This window comes from Bos indicus, chromosome 9 (genome assembly GCF_029378745.1).
Source record: "Bos indicus isolate NIAB-ARS_2022 breed Sahiwal x Tharparkar chromosome 9, NIAB-ARS_B.indTharparkar_mat_pri_1.0, whole genome shotgun sequence".
Classification (NCBI taxonomy): Eukaryota; Metazoa; Chordata; class Mammalia; order Artiodactyla; family Bovidae; genus Bos; species Bos indicus.
In genome coordinates this window covers 98,298,997-98,311,374 of record NC_091768.1, presented here as the reverse complement: position 1 = coordinate 98,311,374, position 12,378 = coordinate 98,298,997, and the positions used below count along the sequence as shown (strand labels likewise).

General features: G+C 40.9%; 1 protein-coding gene and 1 non-coding gene across 4 annotated transcripts in view; one reads left to right on the top strand and one right to left on the bottom strand.

Moving 5' to 3' along the window:
* The window catches only part of AGPAT4 (1-acylglycerol-3-phosphate O-acyltransferase 4), a 1,411,158-nt gene that overhangs the window by 360,739 nt on the left and 1,038,041 nt on the right, over positions 1-12,378 (top strand). For all 3 annotated transcript variants that reach the window (XM_070795610.1, XM_070795611.1, XM_070795612.1), the window contains one exon: positions 9,585-9,810. In XM_070795610.1, coding sequence (XP_070651711.1) covers positions 9,585-9,810 — 226 coding nt within the window. The remainder of the gene's footprint in view (positions 1-9,584; positions 9,811-12,378) is intronic.
* Positions 8,023-8,094, bottom strand: TRNAC-GCA (transfer RNA cysteine (anticodon GCA)). Its single transcript has one exon. It is a non-coding gene; the product is annotated as a tRNA-Cys (tRNA).

Here is a 12,378-nt window from a genome sequence, read left to right as displayed (position 1 = left end):
GTGTTGATTTTCCCAGGCCCCTTCTGTGAGGCAGCAGTGGCACGGAAGTGCTGGAAGAAACATATTTAAAGATGTACACACGAAGCTAGTCACGGATGTGCTGTTTTTAATTTTTGTAATTTAAAAAATTTGGGAAAAGTAGGGTATTGATTGAACAAACTATGATTAATCCACACATGAGATGAAAAAGAATAATGAAAATCTGAATATACAGCTACAGAATGGATTCTAGGGTGACTTATTATTTTTTATTTTATTTATTTTTTAATTGAAGGATAATTGCTTTACAGAATTTTGTTGGTTTCTGCCAAACATCAACCTGATTCATGTTGATCTAGGGTGAATTATTAGCTGAAAAAATAATTTGCTGATATTGTATAAAATATGCTGCTGTTTATCTAAGAAAGAGACTTAAAACATGAGCACACATATACATTTCAGATTATGTTTTTATCTTTAAAGTTATACAATGGAAGAATAAATCAGAAATTTGAAAAAAAAAAAAAAGTTGCGTCTGGGATATAAAACAAATAGGCTAGAGCAAACAAGGATAGAAGCAAGACTTCTTTGACAACTTCAAGTTTTCAAAGCTTGAATTTAAAATTCATAAGTATTTTATACAGCTCCAAGCATACCTCATTTTACTGAGCTGTGTTTTATTGCGCGCCACAGATACTGTGATTTTTACATATTGAAGCTTTGTGGCAATGCTGCCTCCAGCAAGCCCGTAAGGCTGTTGTTCTAACAGCATTTGCTCACACTGGGTCTCTGTTTCACAGTCTGTTAATCCTCTTAATATTTCAGTTTTTGTCATTATTATTGTATTTTTTAGGGTCAACTATGATAAATGATCTATGATGCTACTCCTGTGATTTTTTTGGGGTGCTACTAACCACACCCGTGTAAGATGGCAAATGCTTGATAAATGTGTGTGTTCTGACAGCTCCATAAACTGGGTGTTCCCCCATGTCTCTCCCTTTCCTCTGGCCTTCCCATTCCCTGAGACACAGCAGTATTGAAATACGGCCAGTTAATAACCCGACAGTGGCCTTATTATGTCAGATTTCCAAAACATTGATTATGTTTCTGGACTTCTTATTTTGTTGCATTAAGTAAGCCTTTATTCAGGTTCCTGTGTCATACGGTTGAAAATAGAGACATTACGTTACATTTAATGCCTCCCTTGGCCACACCTATCGTGGCTCCTCTTTACAGAATGCTTCCAGATATTCTGGCACATTTATTTTTCTATATGAAATCTTAGAATCATGTATCTAGTTTCCAGGAAACAAAAATAACACATTGATATGGGAGGAAAATTGTTAGTTTGTTTTAATAACTGTTTTAGTCGCTACTTTATAAAGAATAGTGCACAACCTGCTAAATAGCATGATCACAAAATATTTGTTGAATGAATATTACATTTCACACTTGTATTTAGTTATAGATTTATACGTATTGCCCTCTTTAATCTCTTCCGTGATTTTTATATTCAGTTTGTAGCCTTTGAACTTTTAGCAAACGATTAAGAACTAGCAAATTCTCCATAATATTTTCCAGTTTAAAAGCAAACATGTCAGTTTGTGTGTGTACATGTACATACATGAAGTGAAGTGAAGTGCAAGTCACTCAGTCGTTTGACACTTTGTGACCCCATGGACTATACAGTCCATGGAATTCTCCAGGACAGAATACTGGAGTGGGTGGCCTTCTACAGGGGATCGTCCCAACCCAGGGATAGAACCCAGGTCTCCCCGATTGCGGGCAGATTCTTTCCTAGCTGAGCCTCAAGGGAAGCCCAAGAATACATGAGTGGGCAGCCTATTCCTTCTCCAGCAGACCTTCCTGATCCAGAAATTGAACTGGGGTCTCCTGCATTGCAGGTGTATTCTTTACCAACTCAGCTATCAGGGAAGCTCCTGATGTGCATACAGGTGCACATGCAAATTTATTCACACATGTGTGTATACATAAATATGTATGTATACAAATGTAGTGTCCACATATATAATTGGCCTCTTATCTGTGGATATTTATCCATTTGCTGTTTTCTTCTTGTGCATACTTTTAAAAAAACATTTTCATCGGAAAGCCTGAGTGTCCTACAAATTGTTTTGCATTGTTCTAGAGTCTGTCTTAGGCTAGGTTGAAGCATCCTTGTCTTGCCTCCTGAATCTCTGAGACACCAGGTGGCCACCTGGAGCAGAGGTGAAGGAGGGTGCAGGTCTTCAGTACAGGGTGCCTGTACACCCAGAATGGAAAGTTTCAAGTGCGGAAGCAAAGTTGAGACCAAGAGGCTGAAGTCCGGCTCTGGTCTTCGGCAGAGATTCCCAACCTGACTGTACATAAAGAGTCTGGGGAGGATGGCTCGAAGTGCAGCAGCTTGCTGCCCCCCGCCCCCGACCCCACTCCCCAGATTCTGAACCTGCAGGTCCAAGATGGACTAGGAAAAGCTGTTCTTCTCCTTGGCACCTCAGATGGTTTTATGCACGTTTTAACCTGGATAGAAGCCCACCTGCTTAGAAATGTCTGTGTAATCCTGGCTAATTCATTGTCTTCCTGAACTGTAAGTGGCTTTGTGAAAATACTGAACATGATACTTGAGACAGAGTTGGTGAAAGTGTCAGGTGAGGTTAAATGTGTTGATAACAGGGATTTGTAAGCAGTGAGTACTACGCCAAAATGAATTTTAGTGATTATTCTAGCTCATCCACTTGGTACTTACATATAACCTTTGGCAGCAACTTCATGCCTTTGTCCTTCAATTATCTCATCTCTAAAATGAGCTTATTAGTGGTTCCCATCTCACCATGGCGTTGTACAGAGTACAATGAAAACATGCTAAGCACAATGCCTGGCATTTAGGTCATTCACAAAATGGTAGACATGCTTGCTATTGTCATTATTTTATTAAGCACTACAAAATTTACTTTTGAGCATCTACTGTGTGTCATAAATAGGCAACCATGAGTAGGATGAGCATATGATTTGTCCTTCAGACTAGGAGACTTTGAACGTTCAAGCAGAGCTATTATTAGTCACCCTGGGATAAGAGGTTTAAACTCAATGATCCTGGAAAGACCACGGTGCTTCTTACCTAATCAAAGTGAAGCAAAGATGAGAAGGCTTGTGATGGGGCTGCTACCAACAGTTCTCCTCACCACTCCCTCTTAAAGATCTTAAATCTCCTCTAACTAAACGTTGAAAGAATTGTTTTTGTTATTTGCTCAGTTGTGCCCGACTCTTTGCCACCTCATGGACTGCCAGCACGCCAACCTTCCCTGTCCTTCACTGTCTCCTGGAGTTTGATCAAATTCATCTCCACTGAGTCAGTGATGCCAGCCAACCATCTCATCCTCTGACACCCTCTTCCCCTTCTGCCCTAAATCTTTCCTGGCATCAGGGACTTTTCCAATGAGTTGGCAGTTCCCATCAAATGACCAAAATATTGGAGCTTCAATTTCAGCATCAGTCCTTCCAATGAATATTCAGGATTGATTTCCTATAGAATTGACTTGTTTGATCACTTTGCTGTCCAAGGGACTCTCAAGAGCCTTCTCCAAAACCACAGTCCAAAAGCATCAATTTTTTGGTGCTCAGCCTTCTTTATGATCCAACTCTCTCATCCATACATGACTGCTGGAAAAACCACAGCTTTGACTAGATGGACTTTTGTCGGGTGGGTCCTAAATGCAGGATGATTTCCTCTTGAGATCCATATGCAATTACATCTACAAACCCCCTCTTTTCAAGTAAGTTCAAATTTTAAAGTTCTTGATGGGCATGCATTTTAAATAGATACTATTCAATCCACTATACTTCCTTTAGTTGGAAGAAAACTGAAATGAAAGAGAGGTTCAGTTCAGTTCAGTCACTCAGTCATGTCTGAGTTTTTGCGACCCCATGGACTGCAGCACACCAGGCTTCCCTGTCCATCACCGGCTCCCAGAGTTGACTCAAACTCATGTCCATTGAGTCGGTGATGCCATCCAACCATCTCATCCTCTGTTGTCCCCTTCTCCTCCTGCCTTCAATCTTTCCCAGCATCAGGGTCTTTTCCAATGAGTTAATTTTTTGCATCATGTGGGCATTTTATTGGAGTTTCAGCTTCAGCATCCGTCCTTCCAATGAATATTCAGTGTTGATTACCTTTAGGATTGACTGGTTGGATCTCCTTGCAGTCCAAGAGACTCTCAAGAGTCTTCTCCAGCACCACAGTTCAAAAGCATCAATTCTTTAGTGCTCAGCTTTCTTTATGGTCCACCTCTCACATCCATACATGACTACTGGAAAAACCATAGCTTTAACTAAACTGACTTTTGTCAGCAAAATAGTGTCTCTGCTTTTTAATACGCTGTCTAGGTTTGTCATAGTTTTTCTTACAAGGAACTTGTGTCTTTTAATTTCATGCCTGCATTCACCATCTGCATTGATTTTGAAGTCCAAGAAAATAAAGTCTCTCACTAAGGAGTCAGTTAGGACCAACTGCTGAAACAGAAAGAATGAATACCATTTATCTTTTCTTACAGTCAAATGACAGAGTCTAGGCATTTGTCCCAATTCATTCAAGCTCTCAATGCCTTTTTAAAAAAAATTATTTTTAATTGGACTATAATTGCTTTACAATATTCTGTTGGTTCTGCCATACATCAACATGAATCAGCCATTCATACACACATTCCCTCCCTCTTGAACCTGCCTCCCATCTCCCATCTCCTCCCACCTGTTCACTCTGTGCCTCCATTGCTACCCTGCACATAGGTTCATCAGCACCATCTTTCTAGATTTCATAGGTATGTATTAATATACAATATTCATTTTCCTCTTTCTGACTTACTTCTCTGCCTATAATAGGCTCTACGTTCATGCATCTCATTAGAACTGACTCACATGCCTTCTTACCAGCCAGTGTCTGGAGAGCAACTCAAGGAGGCATCTGCTTGGTATATAGGTGTGCAAGAGGATAGCAGTTTCATGGTTTATTTATTCTTGGTGAAAGAATTGTTGGACGTGACATAAGATATTCACATTATGAAACAGGAGCTGACATAAGTAACAATGTGTTGTATTTATATCTCAGATTTTAAACCTGAAGCTGGAAATTTAAGGAATTTATAGCAAGGTGTGAAACTGTTTATCTCTGTGCCCATTGTTTAAAAAAAATAAATATGAATGCCTGTCAGCTCTCGTTTCTTCCTTGCTGTTGAAGAGGCTGACTAATTATTTCCTTCTGTCTGTGAAGTCACACAAGTTCAGGCCTGTGCCCAAGGGACCTGAAAGGCCCAATTTACTGAATGAGCCCAGGTGAGGAGCTCTTGGCTACATTGTATTACGTGGCAGTAGGGCGTCTCCTTGACACAGGGAGAAACTTTTAGTATTCACAAATAAGCGGCCCCTGATCATGTTTCTCTCCTCAAGAGTCATTTCTTACAGCTCTGCGGTAGGTGTGTGTCTCTGTAAGGAAACACCTGTTGCTACTTCTCCTGCGAGAGATTCTTCTGTTTTTCAAGACTTTTTTGGGGGGTGGTTGGGGGAGGGGATTTAAAGTAGTCAGTAGTTCAAAACACGACCACTCTGGCTTTCCACTGATTCCAGGTAAGCATTTTCTTTGTTGTCTAATAGGCTGTTTAAAAGCCATGAGAGAAAACACACTGGTTCCGTTGCAGCTGACTACCAATTTCTTACAACCTCCAAGCAACGGATGTGTTGTTTCGGTTGGTTCTTAGTTGTATAGTGGGCTGTTCTTAGTTGAACACTGGGCTGAAACCAAACAAGGGGCACCCCTGCTTCTCTTTGGTTGTGAAGGAGCAGTGACAGGCATGCTTGAGTTCCCTGCTGTGAGAAAGCATGGGTTAGAATGACAGCAGAGGAGGAATGGGTACAAGGGAAGGGGGGCAGGAGAAAGCGGAAGAGCAAGACAAGAAAAGGGAAGGGCAGAGGAGTGGCTGTCATCCAGAGGCCATCCTGTTCTTTCATTCATTTACTTTAAACATTAAACTTTTAAACATTTAAACTTTAAAGGATAATTGCTTGACAATATTGTGTTGGTTTCTGACATGTATCAACATGAATCAGCCATATGTATACCTACGGTTAGGGCTTCCTTAGTAGCTCAGATTGTAAAGCATCTGCCTGCAGTGCAGGAGATGTGGGTTCAATCCCTGAGTTGGGACGATTCCCTGGAGAAGTAAAGGGCAACCCACTCCAGCGTTTTCGCCTGGAGAATTTCATGGACAGTGGAACCTGGTGAGCTACAATCCACAGGGTTGCAAAGAATCAGATATGAATGAGCAACTCACACACACACGTACACACAACACATACATGTGGCAGAGAGCAGTGGAGATACAATCGTAGAGAGTAGACATGTGGGCAGGGACTGTTGCTGTTCAGTCGCTCAGTTGTATCCGACTCTTATGGCCCCATGGAGTGCAGTCCACCAGGTTTCCCTGTTCTTCACCACGTCCTGGAGTTTGCTCAAACTCAAGTCCATTGAGTCAGCGATGTCAGATGCAACCATCTCATCCTTTCGTCCCCTTCTCTTCCCGCCTTCAATCTTTCCCAGCATCAGGGTCTTTTCCAGTGTTTCAGTTCTTTGCATCATGTCGCCAAAGTTTTGAAGTTTCAGTTTCAGCCTCAGTCCTTCCAACGAATATTCATGACTGATTTCCTTTAGGATTGACTGGTTTCATCTCAAGGGATTCTGAAGAGTCTTCTCCAACACCACAGTTTGAAAGCATCAGTTCTTCAACGCTCAGCCTTCTTTGTCGCCCAACTCTCACATCTCTACATGACTACCGGAAAAACCATAGCTTTGACTAAATAGACCTTTCTTGGCAAAGTAATGTCTCTGCTTTTTAATACACTGTCTAGGTTGGTCATAGCTTTTCTTCCAAGCAGCAAGCATCTTTTAATTTCATGGTTGCAGTCACTGTCCAAACGGATTTTGGAGCCCAAGAAAAAGTCTGTCTCTGTTTCTATTGTTTCCCCATCTATTTGCCATGAAGTGATGGGGCCAGATGCCATGATCTTAGTTTTTTGAAAGGACACTTGGGAGGCATTTCTTATAAAGTTTTCAATATAAAACAATTTTAACTTAGTTTTAGGCAAATAATTGTCTAGCTTGTTGTCCTTTGTATTTAGGAAAGTGTGATCTTGGACGAGTGGAAGCCCCGAAAGAACTCAGCTGTGCAAACAGCACCGACCTCTTCTCACAATAAACCCCTTACTGCGCAGCTAAGGGGAGCAGTCAGTTGACTCTGTTTGTCCCCTCCCCTCCCTGCAGAGCTCCTTCTGTGCAGGTCCTAATGAGCAGTGAAATGGTCCCGGGCCTGCAGTGGGAGGCACATCCAGGGTGACAGGGCTGAGACCCACACCGGCTAATTAGTGTGCGGCTAATTGACCTTTCCCAGTAATTATATTCCTCAGCCTTTGGCAACCAGAGAGGGGGGCCTTTCAATATCTCTGTGTAGCATCATATCTTTGATCATAATAAAAAGTAGCCGTAAGAAATGTGAAGTAAATTCAAAGCATAAATCACAAAGTGCCTGTCTTTTCAAAGTCTTTATTTTTTTAAACGAAAGATCAAGTTGAAGGAACTGTTTTTATTCTCATCCCATTAATATAAATTGGCGTTTGTGTTCATTCATCACTATGGAGGTGACCGAGAACACAAGAGGGAGAAATCAGTGGGAATGATTTTTGGTTGTTCTGACTCCCACTGAAAGCCCTAAGCTCATGCTGTCTTTAACCACAGTATCTCATTGTTCACAATAGCCATACAAAACATTTGTTAACCATTACATTAAAAAAAAAAAAAAAAAACCTTGAAATGCCTTCCTAAATAATTGCTATTTTTGTCTTCGACATAGAAAATACAGTTCAGTGAAAGTGAAAGTGAAGTCCTCAGTCGAGTCCGACTCTGTTCGACCCCGCGGACGGTAACCTACCAGGCTCCGCGGTCCCTGGGATTCTCCAGGCAAGAGTACTGGAGTGGGCTGCCATTTCCTTCTACAGGGGATCTTCCCAACCCAGGGATCGAACCCGGGTCTCCTGCATTGCAGGCAGACGCTTTACCGTCTGAGCCACTAGGGAAGCCCCTGTGAAAGTATGATAGTGACAACACAGCACTTGAGGGTGGGTAGGGGTGTTATGGTTGTTACCAGTAGTGTTGTATTTTGTATGGGTGTTCTTTAGATTTCCAAAGATGAGGGAGAATGACAGTAGTGGGGGGCGGTTTGAGAGAGCAGGGTCCTTGCTCTGTGGGAGAAGTGACAGACACATGAGCAACTGCTTCTACCTGATAGATATTCTAAACTGAGACTTGACTTGTTGGTCTAGCTTCTGTCTTAGCAAATTAGCTGATGTCCAGATTTAATTCTACTGAACTTTAAAGCCTTGATTCCTGTAGCTTTGTTGTATAGTCTGAAGTCAGGGAGCCCGATTCCTCCATCTTCCTTTTTCTTTCCCAAGGTCGCCTGGGCTATTTGGGGTCTACTGTGTTTCCATACACAGCATACAATTGTTTGTTCTACTTCTGTGAAAAATGCCGTTGGTAATTTGATAGGCATTGTATTGAATCTGTAGGGCACTTTGGGTAGTGTAGTCATTTTCGTGATACTGATTCTTCCAATCCAAGAGCATGCTGTATCTCTCCATCTGTTTCTATTGTATTTGATTGCTTCTATCAGTATCATATAGTTTTCTGAGTACAGGTTTTTGTCTTCTTAGGTAGGTTTATTCCTAACTCCTATGCATTTTATTCTTTTTGTTGTGATATTAAATAGGATTGGTCTCTCTTTCTCATCTTTTGTTGTTAGTATATCAGATTGTGAGAGATTCCCATGAGTTATTATTATTATTAATTTTCCCCTGCATCTTTCCCAGATTCATTGAGGAGCTCTCGTGGTTTCCTGGTAGCATCTATAGGATTTTCTATGTGTAGTATCATGTCATGCAAACACCAACAGTTTTACTTCTTTTCCAGTTTGGATTCTCTCTCTCTCTCTTTTTTTTTTTTTTTTTTTCTTTTCTGATTGCCATGGCTAGGACGTACAAAACTATGTTGAATAAAGTGGCAAGAGTGAGCATCCTTGTTTTGCTCCTGGTCTCAGAGGGAATGTTTTCAGTTTTCCACCAGTGGAATGATGCTCGCTGTGGTTCATACAAATCAATATAAGTTGCAGGACATTTTTGTAGATGTTCACTGGTTTTAATTGTGAGATAGACTGAAATAGTGAAAGATCACAATAGTGCTGGTAACCTCTCCTCTTACTTCATTGGCCTGGTGGTGTGATTGCTAGTGATTCTGGAGTATTTGTGGGGTCTACTGGAAATAAGTGTATTGTAAATTCTAGAGAAAATTGCCCTGTAGTTGGTAATAAATTCTCTGTACTTTTTAAAACAGAAAGGGGGATAACAAAATCAGAAAGGGCTGCTAGTATTTAAATTTGATAATGTTAAGGGCATGTCCTTTCTGGTAAGTCAGTTTTGAAACATACTGCTTTGTAGAACTGAAGACAAGTTCAGCTCCACCTGTGCTTCAATGCCTGCTCATTCTTGTGATTTTTGTCTCCCTCACTCAGAGCTGTGACCTGGATCAGCAGAGCATCGTTCACATTGTGCTGAGACCGCGGAGAAAAGGCCCAGAAGGGCACAGCCCGCGGCCCGCTTGGGGGCGCTCTGACAGGGAGCCCGAGAGCCTGACTCGCGTGGACCTCAGCAGCTCGGTGCTCCCCGCGGACTCGGTGGGCCTGGCTGTTATACTGCAGGACGGCGAGGAGAGCGGCGCCTCGTCAGCCCGCAGGCCAGGTAACTGATGCCTCTCTTGGCGGCTCGGGCGGGGTTCTGCGTGCTGAAGTCTCCGCAGAGAGCGGCCTCACTGTGCGTGTGAATACATAGATCACAACGCGTTCCAAATCACTGGAAGGAGGCATGACTAGAGTCCGTTGTCACTCTAAGATTTGAGGTGACGCATTTAACAAGAACTGCAAAGCAGAGCTCTCCAATTAAGAATGAACCTAAGGGATGAGAAAAGTGTTGGCCCGTAGCGATCGTCCTCTTTGGTTGTTTGGAGGTTCTGGGGGCGATGGGCTCACGGGGGCGCCTTGTGCCGGGCTCACAGTATAGGCACTGTATGTCCCGCTCACTTGTGCTTTCTCTCTTCTTGTTTATTTATTTACAATGCATTTTGACTGATTATGGTTATGATGATTATTATTTTTTTTAAGTAGAAAGAGAACCTGTCAGAGGTAATTTTAGTCATTTTTCATGTCATAAGAAAAAATGACAGTTGTCAATCATATCCTTTTGTGTTTAAAGAAGTTTTCCTTGTCTCTATTGTGCAGCCTATTTCAAAAGTTTGCTTTAGCAAGAATGACAATCTCTTTATTATTTTGACAATATTCTATGTTTCCCTTCGTTTTTCCTCTCCAGTCTAAATAGTCAAAGGTGTAACAGGACTGTTTTTGAGTAGGTGACAGGAAACACGAGATAGTAACAGTCACTTTCCAGGGCAGCGGTTTATTTCCCTCCCACATGGAGCGTCTGAAGACAGCAGCAGCCCTGGGCTGGGCTGACTTTCACGGGGTCAGAGACGTCTGGAACCAGCAAAGCGGACGCCTCTTGCTAAAATTGCTAAGTAAAATTTAGTAAATATTTATAAAATCATAAATCAGATTTAAGAAAAAAAACCAAAAAATTTTCCAGGGATAAGTGAATAAGTGGAAAAAACACAGCTGTCTTTGACTAGAGGAGTGGATAAACCAAGAATTTAAGTGCATGAGTCACCGTCGTGCTGAGCCTGAGGTGGTTGTGTTGGGGTTTTCTTCCTTCCCATGTACTGGGCATCAAGGAGACTGAAAAAAACAAGTGGGGAACGAGGGGGAACGAGACCAGCCTAAACCTCTGCAACACGCTTGTTGTCCAGAATGAGGAATTAATATAAATACCAGACCCAAGCTTTGGGACTTCTGAGGTTCCAAGCAGGATGTGCACCAAGGCATTTCAGAGAGGGCTCAGAGGGCGTGGCATTGACACCTCCTGAGATAATCCAGCTCTGTTGAAGGAGTCCTCATGATACACATTATAAATCAAAAAAAAGAATTACTTTACTTTGAGTGGAGGAGAGCATATAAGGTAAGCCAGAAGATTCGTTCCCCAGAAAATGTGAGAAAATAAAAGAACAGTTTGAAACAGAATACAAAACAGGTATGTTTAATGTTAATTAAGACATAAAATTAAAAAACAGTGAAAATCAAAACAGAAGACATAATAGAAAAAGGTAGCTATTGAATAGAATATAAATTTAACTACTAGAATTAAAAAAATAATCCTCAGCAGACTGGTGAAAAGAGCAATTTATCAATGCCGAAGAGAGAAGTAATGAATTGAAAGGTATATATGAGGGAATTTCCCACAGTGTGACACAGGTTAACATGTTTACAAAAAAAAAAAGTTCTTAGAGATGAAGAGTTTGGAATTAGATGTCCTAACATATCTGATAGGAAATCTCTTTTTTCCCCCCTTTCTTTTTTCTTTCATAAATTTTGAAAGTATGATAATACATTTACAGGAGACTTGAAAAATAAAGAACAAAGTTGCATATAGTTTCACTATGTATTACCATTATTTTTTTAAGTAGATAAATTAAGATTTTTAGTTTGAGTTTCAATATCAAACTCCCCAAAACTGATATAATGAACAGAAAAGGAGAAGGCCATAGTAGAACTGAAAATCAGTATGAACCAATTCAAAATCTTCAGATGAAAATTAAACCTTTACATGTATTACCTGAACATTAATAATAATATAAGTAGAATAATTGTCATTTGTAAGTATTCAGATACTTTAGTGTTTCCTAATATATGTGACTCTACTATCTGGTCACTGGTTATTTATCTGAAGATTTTAGAAGTTCAGTCTTATTTGTTTATTTCATTATAAAATTGCCTTCAGTCTTCTTGAGAGTATTATTTTATGATTAATAAATTTGTAATCATTGACACCTTCCACTGGTTCTCTCTGTAGATCATACTTCTAGTGAACAAAATATTCTCCTTCTATCGTGACAGGTATACTATGGAAAGTTCAGGTATACTCAGAAAATTCTTCTAGATGTCTAATAGTCTGCTTATATTTTAAGTGAAATGTATAATCATTTCAGCCAACACAATCACTCTAAGAAACTGGTATAAATTTACGCTGTACAGTACCAGTGTAAGAAGGGCCTGAAGGCTCCTGACTGTTTCTGGTGACAGACTTTTTAACCCTGACTTTCCACACAGCTCTCATATATCTGACCTCTCATTGCCCTGTTTCTCATTTGCCCACTGACCAGTGGTGCCCTGTCGGTGGCACGTGTTTTGCTGGCTAGGAATG